Genomic DNA, 18,483 nt, shown 5'->3' with positions numbered 1-18,483 from the left:
TTTCGCCTCCATCAGAAAAGCGGCTGCCGCGGCCGGGACTCGAACCCGCGATCTGGCGGTTAACCTGTTCCCGCGATAACAGGAAACAAGTTTAACACTCTTGAAAGCTACATGTCTGATATAACATTTCAGGTCAGAGTAGGCTCTGCACACTCTCGGGTTCACGTACAGGATAATCGTGTGCCTTACGGGGGAGTTTTGAGCTGCACGTTGGTTCTTGTACAGATGAATTCATTGGGAAAAGCACTGCCACCAACAATATCTTATTTTATGTATGTGGATGATGCACAGATATTCTTGAAATCTTGTAATCTTTCCATCTGTGAACGTCAAGGGCAGCTTGGTGTTAATACGCTCTCTCTCTGGGCCGATCAAAATAGTTTTAAACTTAATCCCCCGAAAAGTACCTGCATCATATTGCCACGATGACATTATTATTGTGGGGCTCACGCTTTTAGCAAGCTGCTGCCGCCGCCAAGCGGCTGCACGGCTTTATGGGGGGGGGGGTCAGCCTGGTTGCTCTGTGTTCTTATTCTCTCTCCTGGGCTGCGGCTGCTAGCTGTTCGGATCGCCGCTCTTCAATCATTAAAGCCCCCTTCCATCTGGACTCGGCTTTGTGACGTGACATTTTGGTAGAGGTGCGGGGTAGCTGTCCATGAACTTTGATCTGGACGATTGCTTCGCTACTGGTTCGGCCTCGGTGGACACAACACTCGTCCACAAGACCAGCCGGCGCCTGCGTGGCCTTCAGCCTGAGTTCGGCCGCCTTGCAACGCCAACCAGGGCCGCGCCGAGCAGGGTCGTGATGGTTTCAACGGCGAGCTAGACAAGAACGCAAGCCCCGCCAGTGGTGCTCCATACTCCGCGCACTCCGAGACCATTCTACGGTGAGAGGTTTGAGGACGCCGAAGATTGGCTGGACAGCTTCGAACGTGTGGTGGCGTTCAACGAGTGGGACGAGGTGCGGAAGCTCAAGCATGTGTATTACGCTCTCGAAGAGAACGCTAGGACTTGGTTCGCAAAGAATGAAGCTTCTATGGAAACGTGGCCAGAATTTCGGCGGAAGCTGCTCGCCACCTACGGTGACAGCGAGCGGAAAGAGAAGGCTGAGCTAGCTCTCCAGGTGAGCGTGCAGAAGCCAAATGAGTCGGTTGCCATGTTCGTTGAGGACATGTGTCGGCTATTCAGGCGAGCCGATCCTAACATGCCCGAAGAAAGGAAGGTGCGCCATAAAATGCGCGGCGTAAAGGAACAGCTGTTTGCGGGGCTTGTGCGTGATCCACCTGCCACCGTAGCTTACTTCGCCCGGGAAGCGACCACGATGGAGCACCCACTGCCATTCGAACTTCCAACTGCCATTCGCTGTCCACGGGTAATTGCGGCACATCAGATCTCCGAGAGATTATTAGAAGGATCTTGTGGGAGGAGCTGGTGAAGCTCCACGTCGCCGGTCACCAGCCAAACGTCGACGCCATTTTCGGCGTTCTCCACGAAGAAATTCGGCACGCGATGCGAACCTCTACTTCATCGCATAGCATCCCTACTGCCCCCTCCCCCGTCATAGCGTACACTGACATGCCACGCCCAACTGCCCCCATGGTCCGGCACAACAACCTCAGCCTAGGCCGCTATTTCAGTGATATTCCGATGATGCGCCGCGAACTGAACCAGGCCATTACGCAATGAAAGATACCATTTGGCGCACGGCCGACAACAGGCCTCTATGTTACCACTGCGGAGAAGCCGGACATGTTCTTCGCCATTGCCCATATCGAAAGATGGGACTACGGGGGTTTTGACCTGATGCTCCACGACCGCGCTACGGTGAACGTCCCCACGACATCCAAGAGTACCTGGCCGCCCACCTGCGCCGTTCGCCGCCCGCGCAGCGCCATGAGTATCGGTCGCCGTCGCCACGACGCTTCACGTAACCTAGACGTCCATTCTCTTCGGGGACGACCAGCGGCCGGACCCAGAGTCCTAAGCGGGGAAACTAAAGATGGCGTCCTCCGGAGGTGGGACCGCCGCCGCTCAGAAAGGTCAGCATCCTCCACGTACCCCACGAAACCGCTCACAACCCGACTCGACATCAACGTTCCATACAGACGACTTCGCCGGAGTCTGTTCAGAACCCGACTCGACCTCAGCAGTCCCCACCGACGACTTGACCCCACCAGCTCCGTCGACGCGCAATCACGACTGCAAAGTAGTTTCGGCCGATATTGCGGTTATGGTCGATAGTGACCACGTGACGGCGTTGGTAGATACCGGCGCCGATTTTTCGGTGATTAGTAGCGAGCTAGCCTCCAAACTGAAAAAAGTAACACCATTGCACGGTCCACAGATCGGTACGGCTAATGGTCATCTGGTAACGCCGATCAGCGTATGTACTGCCAGGATCCAGATACGTGGCGGACATTTCCCTGGCTGCTTCCTAGTGCTGCGGGAATGTTCCAAGCAGCTGATATTGGTATTAGACTTCATTCATCAGTACGGCGCTATTATTTATCTTCGAGCGCTACTCGTGACGTTCTCTACCCAGGGAGCTGTCCGAAACGAGGGGGAGCCACCCAAGGCGGTGTTACGCATTTTCGACGAGTATGTAACAGTACCGCCCCGAGCTAGCCTGTTCGTCACGGTGGAATGTGAAAGCGACGCCACCTGTGGGATCGCTGACAGCAACGTGTCCCTCTTACTAGACCGGCAAGTTTGCATAGCTCGAGGACTTGTGGAGCTCCGCGACCACCGGACGGAAATTCTGATAACCAACTCCGGTAACGCACACCAACGCCTAGTGAAAAAGACTGGAGTAGCCCACCTGGACGAAGTGTATGACTGTACCGGACAGCCTTCGTTCTTTGGGATGAAGGAAAACATTCAGCAGCACCTCGACCACGGGAACCCTTCAGGCCGCTTCCAACTTAGGCATTTGGTTGAGGTTAACCCGAAACTATCGGCAGACCAAAAGCGCCGACTCCACAGCATCATCGCTTCTTTTGCTGACTGTTTGCTCCTTAGTCGAAGGTCCGACAGACAGCAGTCATTAGGCACAGCATTGTGACAGAGGAAGGGGAAAGACCTGTTCGTTAACATCCCTACAGGGTCTCCCCAAAAGAGGTAGATGTAATACGTCGCCAGGTGAAAGAAATGTTGCGAGACGACGTTATACAACCATCGACGAGTCCATTGGCGTCACCCGTGGTTCTGGTGGCTAAAAGAGACGGCACTCTTGGGTTTTGCGTGGACTACAGGAGGTTGAACAAAATTACGAAGAAAGACGTTTACCCTCTGCCTCGGATTGACGACTCCTTAGATCAACTACGCCATGCCAGGTACTTCTCCTCAATCGACTTACGCAGCGGGTATTGGCAGATCGAAGTTGATAAGCGCAACGTCGAAAAGACTGCCTTTATCACCCCAGATGGGTTATACGAGTTCAAGGTGCTCTCGTTCGGTCTCTGCTCTGCCCCTGCGACTTTCCAAAGAATGATGGACAGTGTACTGTCGGACCTGAAATGGCAATCCTCCCTAGTTTACCTGGATGACGTTGTCATTTTTTCCCGGACTTTCGACGAACATCTCGATCACCTGCATGCCGTGTTGAACGCGATCCGTTCAGCGGGACTGTCGCTCAAACAGAAAAAATGTCGCTTCACATTTCAACAGCTCAAGTTCCTCGGCCACGTGGTTAGTCCTGAGGGTGTCAGCCTCAACCCTGACAAGACGGTAGCGGTGAGCGCATTCCCGGCGCCCGCTAACAAGTGCGCCATGCGCCGATTTTTGGGCCTCTGCGCTTACTACCGGCGCTTCGTGGCTAATTTCTCCAAGATAGCCGATCCCCTCACTCGTCTGGCAAAGGACGACGTGCCATTTGTTTGGGACCCTGAGCAGACCAATGCTTTCGATGAGCTGAAGGCGCGCCTGGAAAGGATCCCTATTTTAGGACACTTTGACGAAGACGCCGACAACGACCTTCACACCGATGCGAGTAACGTCGGTCTCGGTGCAGTCTTAGGGCAGTGGCCGGATGGTGCTGAACGCGTCATTGCTTACGCAAGTCGCACGTTATCACGCGCTGAGGCAAACTATTGAACGACCGAAAAGGAGTGCTTGGCCGTGATATGGGCAGTCACAAAATTCCGCCCGTACTTACGGCAGGGCGTTTCTTGTGGTCAGTGACCACCACTGTCTGTTTCGGCTTGACAACCTTTAAGATCCGTCAGGGCGTCTAACGCGGTGGAGCCTGCGGCTCCAAGAGTTTGACGTGACGGTCGTAAATAAGTCCGGAAGACGCCACACCGACGCTGATTACCTACACGAGCCCCCCTGGAGCGAGTTACTGCTGACCAGGAAGACGATACACCCTTTCTCAGAGTATTGGGACCATCAGACCTCGCCGAAGAACAGAAGAAGCACCCAGAACTTCTGCCGCTCAATGAGTACCTTGAAGGTCACAGCTCGCGTCCTCCACGGCTCTTCCAGCGCTCGTTCTCGTCATTTTTGCTACACAACGGAGTCCTTTACAAAAAAGGATTTGACCCTACAGGAGCCACCCACCTTCTTGTTGTGCCAGCAGCGCTACGTGACGACATCCTACACGCCTCCCACGACGACCCTTCGTCAGGGCATCTGTGTTTCACCCGCACACTCGCAAGGCTTCGTAAGAAGTACGAGTGGCCAAAGTTGGCTCCGAAAGTCAAGCGCTACGTCAAAACATGCCGTGACTGTCAGCGGCGAAAGACACCGACCACTAAACCAGCTGGTTTTATTCAGCCTGTTGATCCACCAAGCAAGCCATTTAAGCAGGTCGGTATGAATTTCTTAGGGTCATTCTCTACGTCATCAGCTGGGAATCGGTGGATTGTAGTCGTTACTGATTATCTTCCCGTTATTGCGAAACCAAAGCATTGCCCAAAGGAACGTCGGCAGAAATTGCCCGATTTTTCGTCCATAAAATTGTACTCCGTCACGGCGCCCCATCAGTCATCATAACCGATAGAGGCACAGCGTTCACCGCAGCACTTACTGAAGAGGTAAAGAAACTGTCATACCGACCATCGCGAAGCCATTGCGTATCACCCCCAGACAAACGTGCTGACCGAAAGGCCGAACAAGACCATTGCCGACATGATTTCAATGTACGTTGATGTTGATCACAAGAACTGGGATGACATACTGCCGTACGTGAACTTTGCATACAATACGGCAGTTCAAGAAACGACAAACTTTACTCCTTTCCGGTTGGTCCACGGCCGCGAAGTGACGACTATATTGCATGCGATGCTGCTTCCGGATGAAATCCACCAGGTTACTCGAGACACCACGGAATACGCTAGCCGCGCCGAAGCTGCCCGACAACTTGCGCAACAACGCATCCGTCACCAGCAAACGATTCATGCCCGCCGCTACAACTTACGGCACCGACAAGTAACTTCACTACCCGGTGTCCAAGTCTGAGTGTGGAGCCATGTGTGACTCCGGGGACGTTCGGAAAAACTTTTACGCTGCTACTTCGGGCCCTACAAAGTGAGACGACAAGTAAGCGCAGTGAACAATCAAGTTCTTCCCGAAGGAACACTGCGGTCAAGGCGAAGTAGGACACTCCATGAATTGGTTCATGTTGCCCGGATGAAGCCGTATCACTCACGTTGACAGTGGCCGCGAAGTTTTTGCGTGTTCCGTCGTGCTGTTTTGCTGTGTGTTTTTTTACATTCTATCTACATCTGTTAATTAACTCTATGTGTTAAGCATCGAGACGATGCTTTGAAAAAGAGAGGGGTATTGCCACGATGACATGGTATTGTGGGGCTCAAGCTTTTAGCAAGCTGCTGCCGCCGCCAAGCGGCTTCACGGCTTTATGAGCGAGGGGCTCGGCCTGGTTGCTCTGTGTTCTTCTCTCTCCTGGCCTGTGCCTGCTAGCTATTCTGATCGCCGCTTTTAATCATTAAAGCCCCCTTCCATCTAGACTCGGCTTTGTGACGTGGCAATATTGTCAAAGAGGCGTGGTATCCAACCGGACCCTGACATTAAAGTTAATGGTGACTCAATTCCTGTAAAGAAGGAACAAAAGTTTTATGCGTACAGCTGAACAAAAAATTAACGTTTATTCCTCACATTAAGCAACTTAAACATAAATGTTTGAAAACGATGAACATCCTGAAAGACCTCTTGAACCAGTCATATTGGTCAGACATGCATCTACGCCTACAAAATTTACCAGCTTGGTGGGCTCTCGCGTAGTTTATGGAGTGTGGTTCATGGGTCGGCAACAAAAACAGCACTGAAAATGCTAAACCCAGTGCTGCACTTGGGGCTTTGACTTGCGTCTGGCGCATTTCGCACTGGTCATGTCACAGCCTCTATGTCGAATGCCACAAATGGTCATTAGATCACCAGCGAATACACATGGACCTTTTGTACGCGTTTAAAGTTTCATAATTTACCTGCCATCCTTTTAAACCTGCTATCAGTGATACAACCACTTCCCAGCTTCTCTTAAACCGTCAATCTAATGTTCGTAAGGTCTCACACCGAGTGAGAGATGAAGCGTCTAAATTTAACTTGGTGTTACCTTTTCAGACTCCTGAAAATTATCTATTTCCGACCTTTTACCGGCATAAAAGCTTCGCGCTGTGTCGTGTGACTTGTCGTTTAAAGCTCTAGATATAAAACGAGTACCAACAACGGCAATTCTGCAGCACTTTTTGTTTCTGCGAGAGAAGTACAAGTGCGGAGAAATTTTTATTGACGCAACCAAAACTGCCCTTACCATGTCATGTGCTGCAAACAGACCTGATTTTAGGAACTCTAAAACCCTGAACTCTAAAAGCAGCATTTTTGCGGCCGAAGCCTTTGGAGTTTTACTTTTTTTTAAATCACATAGTCCAAAATAAAATATCTAACTTTATCACTTTCCCGGATTCGCTGAGTGTTGCTCTATCATACAATACGTCCTGTAAAAACCATGTTCTAAATAATAAGGCGTTTATGTCAGCGTATGCAATAAATCTCGAGGTGATCGTGTGTTGGGTTCCAGGCCACACTGGGATTGCTGGGAATGAGACCGCGGATCAGATGGCCGCTGCTGCTGCCCTTGCACATACATTGGACATAACAGCAGTACTCCATACTGACCTCAAGCCTTCTATCAACACCACCTCCGCAAAACATGGCACGCACACTGCAGTGTACGAACAGAGAAGTTACCCGTAATAAAACCACACTTGGGACCATACACCACCGACGCACGCATTAGATACACAGAAGTCACCTTGGCTAGATTATGGATAGGGCACATGCAACGCACTCGCACCTGCTCACTGGATCTTAAAAACCTCTATGCAGCAGGTGTGGAGAGGCCCTGTCCGTGATCCACATCCTCATAGAATGCAAGGCACTATAAACAACACGACACGCACACTTCGCACAGCTATACAGACAACACATTCCGCTACACCCATCGTACGTTTTAGGAGACGACCCCATAATTACTCAGTAGGGTACTTTTAAGTTTCTGAGCGGTGTCCAGTTTTCACACCTCATCAATTCCCATGCATGTTGACACCCTGGCCTTTTACACCAGTCATCTACTTTGTCTGTTATGCCATTTCACGTATATGTTAGTTAAATATTTTACGTTTACTATCACTTAGTCCTTAAAAAATAACTTTTTCTTGGCACACTTTTCCCTTAGTCGGCCTTGCCCCATAAAAACCCAACCATCATCATGAAACATGACGTAAAAGGCTTTAGCAATAAATGGGTACGGCGATACCAGTTAACGCAAATATTTGTAGAGCATAGCTGAGTACATTGTCGCATGTGTGTTGTAGACGCCGGTTTCTCTCGTGCAACTTTCGCAGGGGGAACGTGGCAGGCATGCCCGTGTACGCCGAAGGAGAACCCTGCAGCCGCTGCCCAAATAGGTCCACGTGCTCTGCGTTGGGGCTCTGCGTCCACCACGAGAACGAGTAAGACAGCGCCTACTGGAAATCGAGGCAAAATTATTTACTCAAACATTTCCCAAACGTACGAAGGAAACGCTGTGCAACTTAACACAAGGGCGTGACGTGACTGTTGCCGACAGAGTCACGACAGCTTATAAAGCGCCGTTTTATTTAAACGTGTTTTATCGAATGTCATTTTATGGAACGTCGTTTTACCGAACGCTGTATTATCGACAGCCATTTCATCAAAGCCGTTGTATCAAAACCTATTTTTCCCAGCCTTTTTTTTTTCTCAAAATCTGCAGCGGGCGTTTTCTTTTCGAGAATTCCCCCTTAACTTTTTATCTATCTCAAATGGTTTTCTGTCTCAACCAGTTTTCTTGTTTAGTTCTATGAGCCGGTACAACAGTTAAAAAGAATCTCCTTCTCGCTCTAGCCCTCCCCCTGAACTGTAGAATATAAACGCATTCCATTTTACGAGTTGCGGCGGCAACAAGCACCGATGAGACCGCCCCTCCCGTCTTCGCTTCCCCGGCCCCCAGTCCACCTAAGTGCACCGAGGAGATGGATGTGGAGGCAATTTCAGCGGCTCCAACCGCCACCGCATCGCCTGTACCACCCGTAGCACTCCCGACTCCCGCGGCGGTGGCGGCTGCAACGAAGGGCCGTATTCGTGCTCAGCGCCGTGTTTGTGTTTACCCTATCTTGGACTTCGCCCTTTTTTCGCTGTTTTGACCATGAAGGGCACCCGAAAGATTGTTAAGTACGGGGGGGGCCAGGTCCGCTGGGCACACCTAGGACATCTGACGACAAGATTAAACTCAGACCATTCCTATCTGCGTCGCAGTGAAAGGAACGGGTCCCTTTGTCAAAACCCCCCAAAAAGGCACCCCCCTCGCAGAATAACAGCCCCAAGAGACGTTACATAAACAATCACACTCCAGTAGCTCCGAACACTTAATAATGGGAAAAGAAAATATTGTTCTTTGAACCTCTAGGGGCCTTCATAATAATCTTGAGGATGTGAACGACATACTGCATTCTAATCAGCCAAGAGTAATCTGTGTGCTAGAAACATATTTAACTTCCAAACACACAAATTATTGAATAATTATATGGCATTGAGAAAGAATAGGGATGGCTGCACTGCAGCCCGAGGACTGTGTGACACACCCTTCGGGCGGTGTCGCCGTAATCACCTGCAAATCCTTACAATGCCACCTAATTAATCTGAACACTGTCCTTGAGGTTCTAGCAGTTCGTGCCATATTTGATCGGTTATTAAGGCTTTGCTCCCTTTACATTGCTCCTGATTTTTCACTTTCGAGCTGTGATTTCGAGGCGCTGGTTGACCAGCTTCCCGAACCATACATCGTAATAGGCGACCTAAATGCGCACAATTCTCGTTGGGGCACTTCTCTCACAGATGCCCGAGGCCACACGATAGAGAAGTTTCTAACATCCTCATCGGGAGCATGCCTTTCCAAAAAAAGCCCACATATTATAATGTAGGACACAACACATACTGGCATCTTGACTTTGGCATTGGGTTTGTAGTGACCCCTTCTCTAACTCACTATCATACATAGGCAAAGACCCAAACAGTTCAACTTTCCCTAGAAGGTTAAATGAAGCAAGAGCGAACACTTGTACATTTACGGAAACATCGAAACTACCCCGCATGTCCATAACACATCTATACGCGGAGGAGGCACCCCAACTCATCACGGTGGCCTTCCTCGACTCCGCCGAAAAATCCATTCCCCAGGCCTCTGCTGCCGCGTCCAAGCCAAGCAGGCGCGTGTGGAAATAGGGCTCCAGGTGAACGCGAGAGGCCGAGAACAAGGCGTGGGATATCCTTTGTTTGTACCCCACCTCACAGAATTTCATCTCCTTTAAACGGGCAAAAGCACTTGGTAAACTTGGCGAGCGTGTGCGCCGTGGTGCGAAAAGGGGAGTTGGCGCACCTTCTTGACATCCATAAGCTCACACACGGACACACGCAAAGCATGGACCCCGAATAAGTAAACTCAAACAACAACCAACAAACAGCCTTCCCGTGTTCAGTACAACAGGGGACATGCTTGAGGACCAGGCTAACGCACTGGAACAACATTTTCAACACGTGTCCTGTTCGGCACATTAACGAAACACCTTCATAAAGCACAAAAAATTCTGTGAAAAGAAGTCTGCTTGAAAATAGTAAGTCGAACACCTCATAAAACTCGCCCTTTGCACTCAGTGAGGTGAAGATAGCACTCAGCACGTGTAAACGTCCAGCTCCAGGCGCAGATATTACATAAGCAATGATACAACACATACACGCAGACACCCTTAAAGCACTTTTCGATTTATACAACAAAGAATGAATTTCGTGGCATCTTCAAAAATCTTGGAGGGATGCCATCGTAGTGGCTTTTCTGAAGAAAATAAAGGACCCAATGTCATCGTCAAGTTATCGCACCATCGCCCTTGCAACCTGCCTGCGCAAGTTTCTCCATGCGATTATCCCTAGGAGACTCCTGAATTTCTTGGAGCAGAATTGTCTTCTCGAGATATGCCAGGCTGGTTTCAGGGCGCGGCGATCCACAAACAAATTAACTTACGGCATTAGAATTGTACGTAAAGGATGCCTTCCTTCCCAAACAGTTTTGTGTAATGGTGTTTTTAACTTCGAGAAGGCCGATGACACCACTTGGCGCTACGAGATCCCCAGCGACCTGAAGTCATTTAGTGCTTCAGGCAACTTGATGAACACCCTTGCTAGTTATTTGTCCGAAAGAAAATTTTGGCTTGAAAGTTGGTAGTGTACTTTCAAAGGTTCACGTGCAAGAGCAAATGGCGTTCCGCGAAGAGGAGTTCCAAGCTGCACATTGTTTATAGTAAACATGAGTTCCCTTAGGAAAACGTTGCCGCTTACAATTTTCTGCTCTTTGTATGTAGACGATGTGCAAATATCCTTAAATTGTGTAACATGGACATCTGTGCACGCGAAGCCCAGCTTGGAGTGAAAAAACTTACTCACTGGCAGGACACAAATGGTTTAAAGTAAACCCTAGCAAAAGTTCTTGCGTTGTGTTCACCAGGCAGCGCGGGATCCATGTGGACCCTTTTGTCACCCTTAATGGTGTAGTAATTTTTTAGAGGGGAACAGAAGTTTTTAAGCTTAATATTATATAGCAAACTGACATTTATCGCCTAATTGCAACAGCTTAAATGGCCACTGACACAAAAATTTTGCATCTTGTTTTTTTTTTGTTTCGATAAGTAGCTAGTGACCTACTTATCACCTGTAGAAACCTCGTTTGCTTTAGCGTGCGATGGTTGTTTAATTAGAGACATTTTCAATGCAGCAGTCACAGTTTCGGTTTCAGCGGGTGCCGCGAAACGATAGATTTTGTGTGAACAAAGCTGCCCACGTGACTGTCGGAGGGATATCACAGAGCAGAGCTGCTGTAGTACTGTCGAATCCGCATCGCCGGCAGTTTGTGCGAATGCGCCCACGTACTGATCTCGTCAGCCGCTTAATTAAAAAGCGCCCGTGTGCGTGATGCAGGCGCTGCGAGTGCAAATGCTACCGCGGCTAAAGAACGACGCGCGACGCTCGAGACAGTGGGTGGCAAGACGCGCGCTGGGAGCAGCCGGCCGGACTGCCTACAGGTCCGCCTACAGATGTGTTCGGCTTAGCACTGCGGCGGATATTCGATTGCCGCTCTTGTAAGCGGTGCAGATGACAATTTTTAATGCAACCCGCTATCGCATCATTAACTCCTTTCTCATATAAGCTGCTATAGTTTGGACTTGGGTACAATTTCGTGCAGAGGTAACAAGCTATCAGTCGAGCTACCTGCGCCGACCTGCGCCACTTCGCGGCCGTGGCCGCCGCCTGCACAGCGACCGTGCGGCTCGCTCATTGGGTTTTTCGTGTCTCCGGCGTTTTTCGCTTCCAATGTAAATAAAAAGTAGTAAAAACAGAGTGCATGGAATTGGTGTAGAACTTTGGTCGCCGCCAGCTGCCCGATGAGCCGACGAAATCATGGCGGCTCCGCCGCCAACGATCGGGTCGTTCGTTTTCGAGAGCAGAAGCTCCACCCTCAGATTGGAGCGGCTAGCCGGGCGAGCCGGCGAAAAACGCCGGCAGTGCGGAAGCGGCAATCACAAACTCGTGGTGTGTTTTGGTGCTGTTGATTTACAAAATATCCCTGGGATGTCGATTGCGCGTGGTCCTCTGCTGGCTGCTCGGTTGCGTTTCGCACACTTTAAAATTGATTTTAAATATGTTCTAGGCTGTATTCGCCGCTGATATTTTGAAGATGATGTATGTGTGTTCACACCAATCTATCTCCGAAGTTAGCGCGCCTTCAAAATTTTGTGTCAGTACCCCTTTTGGACAAAAATGCCTAAAATAATGAACATTCTGAAAGAAAAGTCTTCTCACACCAATCCTATAGTGCAGACAAACAACTTCTTTTGCGTCTCCCGGCTGGACTATGGCAGTATTTTCAAGGGGTCAGCGACTAAAACGTCCCTAAAAATGCTGGACCCTGTGCTGCACGTCGGGCTTCGCCTTGCATCTGGGGCCTTCCGTAGTAGCCCAGTCAAAAGCCTCTGTGAAAAATGTAACAAGCGGAGCTTAGCAAGCCAGCGAAACTACATGGACCTTATTTACGCTTTTACTATCTCAATTTCTAACCATGTTTTTAGGTCAGTCTTTTATGACACATCCGTATCCCAGCTTCTTGAAAACTACCAATCTATTTCTGCCCCCTTCTCATACAGGGCTAGAGAGGAAGCGTTGGAACTCTGTCTCCTTTTTAGATACCATAAAAACGTCTGTCATGAGTTGTATAGCCCCATGACATCTTTTCTATATATCATGGGACGTACCTTTTATACATATCAACAAAAACGGAGTGCCCAGAAGTGCCGGCAATACCGCACAGACAAGTGTGCTCAATTTTACATACATGCCTCAGAAACTGCCACTGTGTCCTGTGCTGCGCACAGACCCTGCTTTAATGTTAGTAAACGTTTGAATGTAAGTATCGCGGCAGTGGCTTAGCTTAGTTTTCTTTCTGCTAATCACTTCCAAACTACCATTCCACAATGCGTAGTTTATACAGACTCCCTGAGTGTTGAGGGCGTTGTCTTGTCAAAAGCCTTCCAATAACCATGTTGTCAGTCTTGATTTCAGTACCATTATGAGCTTATATCCCTATTAACTTAATTTTGTCCTGTGCTGAGTTCCAGGCAACGCTGCGATTGCTGGCAACGAGGTAGCGGGTGCACTGGCCGCTACTGCCGCACTTACAAGTACAGTAGACATAACAACAGCACTCTCCACCCGACCACAAACCACACATCAGACAACACCATCGGGAAACTTAGCCAGCGGATTTTAGTGAACAGGCAGACAACAAACTGCATGTAATAAAACCTCACTTGGGACCATGCACCACTTAAACAGGCACGGACACAGTGAAGTGGCCTTGGCTAGATTACGAATTGGCGACACCCACGAGATACACTCCGAACTGCTCACTTTATCTGCAAGAACCCTGTGTAGCAGGTGTGTGGAGGGTCTATCTATAGTTCACACATTGATTACATGCAAGGCACTTTACTCAGCAAGACAGAAACATTTCCCGGAACTTTACAGACAACACATTCCACTGAATCCATGACACTTTTTAGCCGACAAACCAATGTTTTCTGTTCAGTTGTTAAAATTTTAGCACAGGTAAAATTTCTACAGCTCTTGTCACATCACACAGAATCATCCTGGCCCTATACACCAGGCATCTTCATTTTGTTGCGGTGCGTATCAGTTTTACTTTTACTTGAGGGTTTTAGAATTTGCAGTGCCATCATTTATTAAATGGCTTTTTTTGCGCTCTTTGCTCTAGTTGGCCTCGTGTCATTAAACTTGAACCAGCATCATCACCATTATTATTATTATTCGGAAGACTGTTTCATAGTGCCCATTAAGCTAGTCCTGCAGCAAATGATGCTTTATTCAGTGAAAAATAAACATTTTCAGATCAAATTTTATTGCTCCCACTCAGTCGTTTGGTTCGTGACGTCAGAATGACGTATTCAGGTAAAATGCCTACGAACGTTGGTATGCTGATTAAAGCTGCTGGGAACGGCAAAACGTCTTTTTGTTGCATTGTTTGCCGGCTGCTTTCATAGATTGCCGGACGATACCACTCCAAAAGGCTGCCGAAGTTGTTCTCTTTCTGATGGGATATTTACCTGCCTTACATTGGTTACATTTGATAGTAATCGTTCGTGAAAATTTGGATATGCTCGACTAACAGGATCAGGCACGTCGCGATGTCGCTTAAGCCAGTTGGCCAGTGTCGTGACAGACAGACCCAGCTACGCCCGATGGCTGTGCAGCTTCGCCCGCTATAGTGCCCGCCGTACGCATTTGTACGTCTTTGTTTGCATGTTGGTTCGTAACTTTCCTTGTTTCCACCATCACTTTTTACAGCTATAAAAAGAATGTGCACTACATTTAGGCGCAAATAGCTTGTTCTGAAAGCTTATAATCCCTCTTTGTGTGCGTTGCCTTTTGCCGGCCTCCGTACCTAGGGTGTCGCATGACTGGCCTATTCTGTGTTTTCCTTATTATACTGCTTATTTTAGTGAAGTCTGCGCTAAAAGTGATGTCAGCGTTATACAGACATGGTAGTCTTTCGAGTGAACCATTCGTCCATTTTGTGTTCATGGCCCCTATAAGACGGACGTGTATTAAGGTGCACAACAGCACCCGACGGCCCAATTATTGCCTGCGTGCATTAGCCATTAGAGCGTCCAGAAAGGACTTCTCCCACGGGTGGATGGAAATAATGCGTTGTGAGCGCTCTCTACGCTCCTGTCCTCTGGACACCCCCTATCCGCTACGGGACATCGTCGTAACAAGCAACCTTTCTTCGAATGTTAAAGATGGACATGTCGGGCACGCGTGCGGGGCGTGCTTCACCTCTCTGTCACAACTGCTTTTCCTGACAGGAGCGAAATTCTTCAGTTTTGTGTCGGAGTTTTATATGCTAATCCGAGCCTGGAAGCATCAGAATAGCTCCCATGCTTCATGTGATTTGTAACTGGAAGCAGGTAAATCAAGTTCATTTGGTGCCAAATCATCGGGTGAAAAACCGTAACCAACGCCAACTTATGCCATAAACACGAGGCATTGTGCAATACCAAGGTCAATCAGTTCCTGGGAGAGTTTGAAGGGTCATGTGTTAGGAATACAGAACTGCTTCCGGTCCGCTAACGCGAAATAGTACAAAAGCTTTCTCCTAACACATAGCTTATACGCACGTGCGGCATTCGCAAAAAATAAATAAACGACTCTGGCAAGATGCTTATCGCGTAGGTTTCTTTGTTTGCGTGCAGAGTCAAACATTTAATTTTCGGCCCCATCAGAAAAAGACAGGGTGTCTAGAGGCACTCGGATTGATATAACGAGCGGGAAAGAGATGGTGATTCATGTGCGACACTGACCGTCTGTATGAGTCTGTGGAAGGAGAGGAGGAAAGCTTTTTTTTTATAAAAGTAGGGGAAAAATTACTCCCACCTCCCCTCGCGGGAACCCCTGTGTAGTTGCGACGCATAGGGGGTTCCGTTGTTGTTTCCGTTAGGTTGATTCTCCCATCGCGTGAAATGTGCCGTGAACCCCCTGCCGCGGCTATGACGCAACGTGGCGCGGCTATGACGCAACAAAATCCACTTTCATCCAATCCAAGCCAAGCCAAGCCAAGCCAAGCCAAGCTAATCCAATGACCCTCGCGAGAGAGTGTTCGCTATCGGAGAGGAGAGGGGGTGAGCGGCGGAGACCGCAGCTCGCGCGGCGAGGAGAATGGGGGAGGGGTGTGGACGGACAACAACAACGCCGTATGGAGGGACCAGGCGATTGAATGGGATGCAGTCGCATCTAAAAGCTCTTTGCGAGGAAAGGGGTTAGAGTAAGGAATACGGGTGTTGAATTAACGTCAAGCCCATCATGGTCTGTTGTTTACAAATGGATTGAAGTCTTCGCCGGTGTCGTTCTTCGTCAGGCTGCTCACATCAGACAAATTCGACTGCAAACTGGAGAGGACAGTTGGGCACGTTCGAACTGCGATAACTTATGCATATTTTCTAAAGCAAACAAAATGAGAACACACAGGAATGCGTCTGCCCCGTCAGCATCCTTCTGCTGTGTCCTCATCGTCTTCTTGCGTTAGAAAATACGCATATGAAAATTGGAAATATTTCGCAATAAAATCTTGATAAGTTCTGTAGATGATTCATGGTGTATTATGTTTGGATCAATGTGTCAATGGCCATGGTCATACTAAGTGTGTAAACTGCCTTCGTGCTCTAGTTGCCGATGTGACATTGCGGTGGTTAGGAAGTTGGTCCTTCGTGAATTTCTGGACGATATGTGTGGTTACGCATACCTTGTTAATAAATGCATCCTCGGGACATGCGCAAGAAGGAATGTTGGTGAAGTGACAAGGCGGATGAATACTTCTTCTGGTCGTGTGCATGAAGGAATGATGGAGAGTTCACCAGGGGGTGTAACTAGTTTGTAACGATATTTCTTCCGCTTCTTCAGTAGAAGGAAGAGCAAGGCCGGTGTAGTGGAGAAGCGTCATTGAAATCTCCAGCGCGCAAATTATTATTCGCTATCATGCTTTCTTTATTTGTTTGGCGTGCATAATATTCACTTAAATATTATTTCCTCAATGTGCACTTTTATGTCACCACTTCAGAACGTTATTTCTTTTTTTTTTCACGCAGGCTTCATGAAACGGGGGTTGAGGAACAACTGGAGACGAGTGATTGGAACTGGAAAGCTGCATTGGCCGCCGTAGCTTTTGTTCTGTGGCTCTGCTTCTGATGCGAGTCACCATGGGAATCAGAACCAATGCACGCGTCCCGTTTATGGCTTCCGCACCGGTGGAGTTTGCACGGAGCACCTTTGTCTTACCACTGCTCACATCTTGTCTGTTTGACTAAATTCAGATGGGGTCTACGACTGTAGCATACTTTGCTTTTACCGGTGTGGTGTCTTAAACAGCCTCCAGTGAAAAAGAAAAGTGTATTTGTCTTTCATATTTCCTGCCCAAATACACTGCCCACTGAGCTTACGTTATTGGAATCATAACAATGCAGAGGCACTCGGACTGATGTCAAGGCTTACACAAGGGTCCTGTGGATCTCAGCTACGCATCGATATTACCACTCCAGATTTCTGCGGCGGAAATATTTTTATTGCTTTTTACGCGTGTAACTATAAACTGGTGTAGGAAGGTATTTTTAGCTTTCACTCACTCGCAGCACGGTAAGAGAATTCTGAGGTTGGAAATAAGAGACGTAGCTCGCATGAAAGTGGCCACAAGATTTCGCCATTATTTTATATGCTACACAGCACTAAATCGCCTTAATTTGCCATTCTTTCTCTTGGGTGAGACATAAAAGTATCATCAAGTGACCGACGGAGAAAAAGTAGGCACACTGCATGGCCCCTAGGAAACGGGGACATGGCAGACAAGAAAGACAAAACGAGCTTTTGCCTTCCTTACGTCGACTCTTCTCTTGTCTTGCATCGTCCGTGCCATAAAGTTTATTACTATATACACCAGAATTCAATCTGGCACTAGGGTTTATGCGCCTCACATCGAGGCCGTCTGTGCTGTGATGGGCCTCCATTAACCGCAGGCTCGCCTTAGCGTCATCGTATGGTTAGATTAAAACATTTTACTGGCCTTAAATTCAAATACATTGCCACAAAAACACAGAGTAGCGTGTATACAATTATACAAGTATGACAAAAACTCCATGTTTTACCGCTAGAAAATAGAATTAAAGTATATTCCTTTGACTGAGAGTCTGCCATAATTGTTGTGTATGATATTCTGCAGACCAACCTGCTAGTTAAAAACAATGTAAAATTTTGGGAGAAACTCATTCAAGACTCTTATTTTTCCAGTATTTCAAATAATGAATTGTTTGAAAAGCTTACATGTTATTTATGCACGTACCTCTAAAATCATTGCCTTCGCGGTGAACCTGTGCACAGATCATCTGCTACAACTTTCATGGCGGCATATTAGCTGCTCAGAGAAGATTTCAGGGCGCTGTAGACATATCTACTGCTACTGCAAACAATAACCGTGAAGCGAATTCTACTCCCACAAAAAGTACCTTCCGTGTAGGTTTGTACTTATGGCTATGGCTATGTTAGCATTATGGCTATGTTAGCATGAACTGCCTCGGCGAATTTAATTGGTAATGAAGTAGTTTAGGTTCCTCGAGAACACACAGTTCGTGTGGGTAGATACTCTTCAAAGGCAGGAGTCCGCCATTACCAAGTGGAGTGATTTGGGGCTTTTCGTTCATCTCGAGATCGAATCCCCCTTTTATATCAGCCTTGCCCTGTTTAATTTTCACACGAAAGTGTTTTATGCCCGGGTGCACCAAGTTCTCACCGGCGTCTTATTCGCCACGGAACTGACATCACCACCGGCGTCATATCCGCCAT

At 48.3% G+C, this 18,483-nt stretch overlaps 1 protein-coding gene across 1 annotated transcript in view; it reads left to right on the top strand.

Moving 5' to 3' along the window:
* The window catches only part of LOC144163300 (scoloptoxin SSD976-like), a 64,808-nt gene extending 47,773 nt beyond the window's left edge, over positions 1-17,035 (top strand). The window contains exons 5-6 of the mRNA XM_077694214.1: positions 7,863-7,970; positions 16,740-17,035. Of these exons, the coding sequence (XP_077550340.1) occupies positions 7,863-7,970; positions 16,740-16,839 (208 nt within the window). The 3' untranslated portion in view covers positions 16,840-17,035. The remainder of the gene's footprint in view (positions 1-7,862; positions 7,971-16,739) is intronic.
* Positions 17,036-18,483: the final 1,448 nt, after the last annotated feature.

Source organism: Haemaphysalis longicornis, unplaced genomic scaffold (assembly GCF_048455015.1).
Source record: "Haemaphysalis longicornis isolate Haplotype H1 unplaced genomic scaffold, Haemaphysalis longicornis Haplotype H1 scaffold_1, whole genome shotgun sequence".
In the NCBI taxonomy this organism is placed as follows: domain Eukaryota; kingdom Metazoa; phylum Arthropoda; class Arachnida; order Ixodida; family Ixodidae; genus Haemaphysalis; species Haemaphysalis longicornis.
The sequence above is the reverse complement of the archived record's forward strand: the minus strand, read 5'-3'. Positions and strand labels throughout refer to the sequence as shown.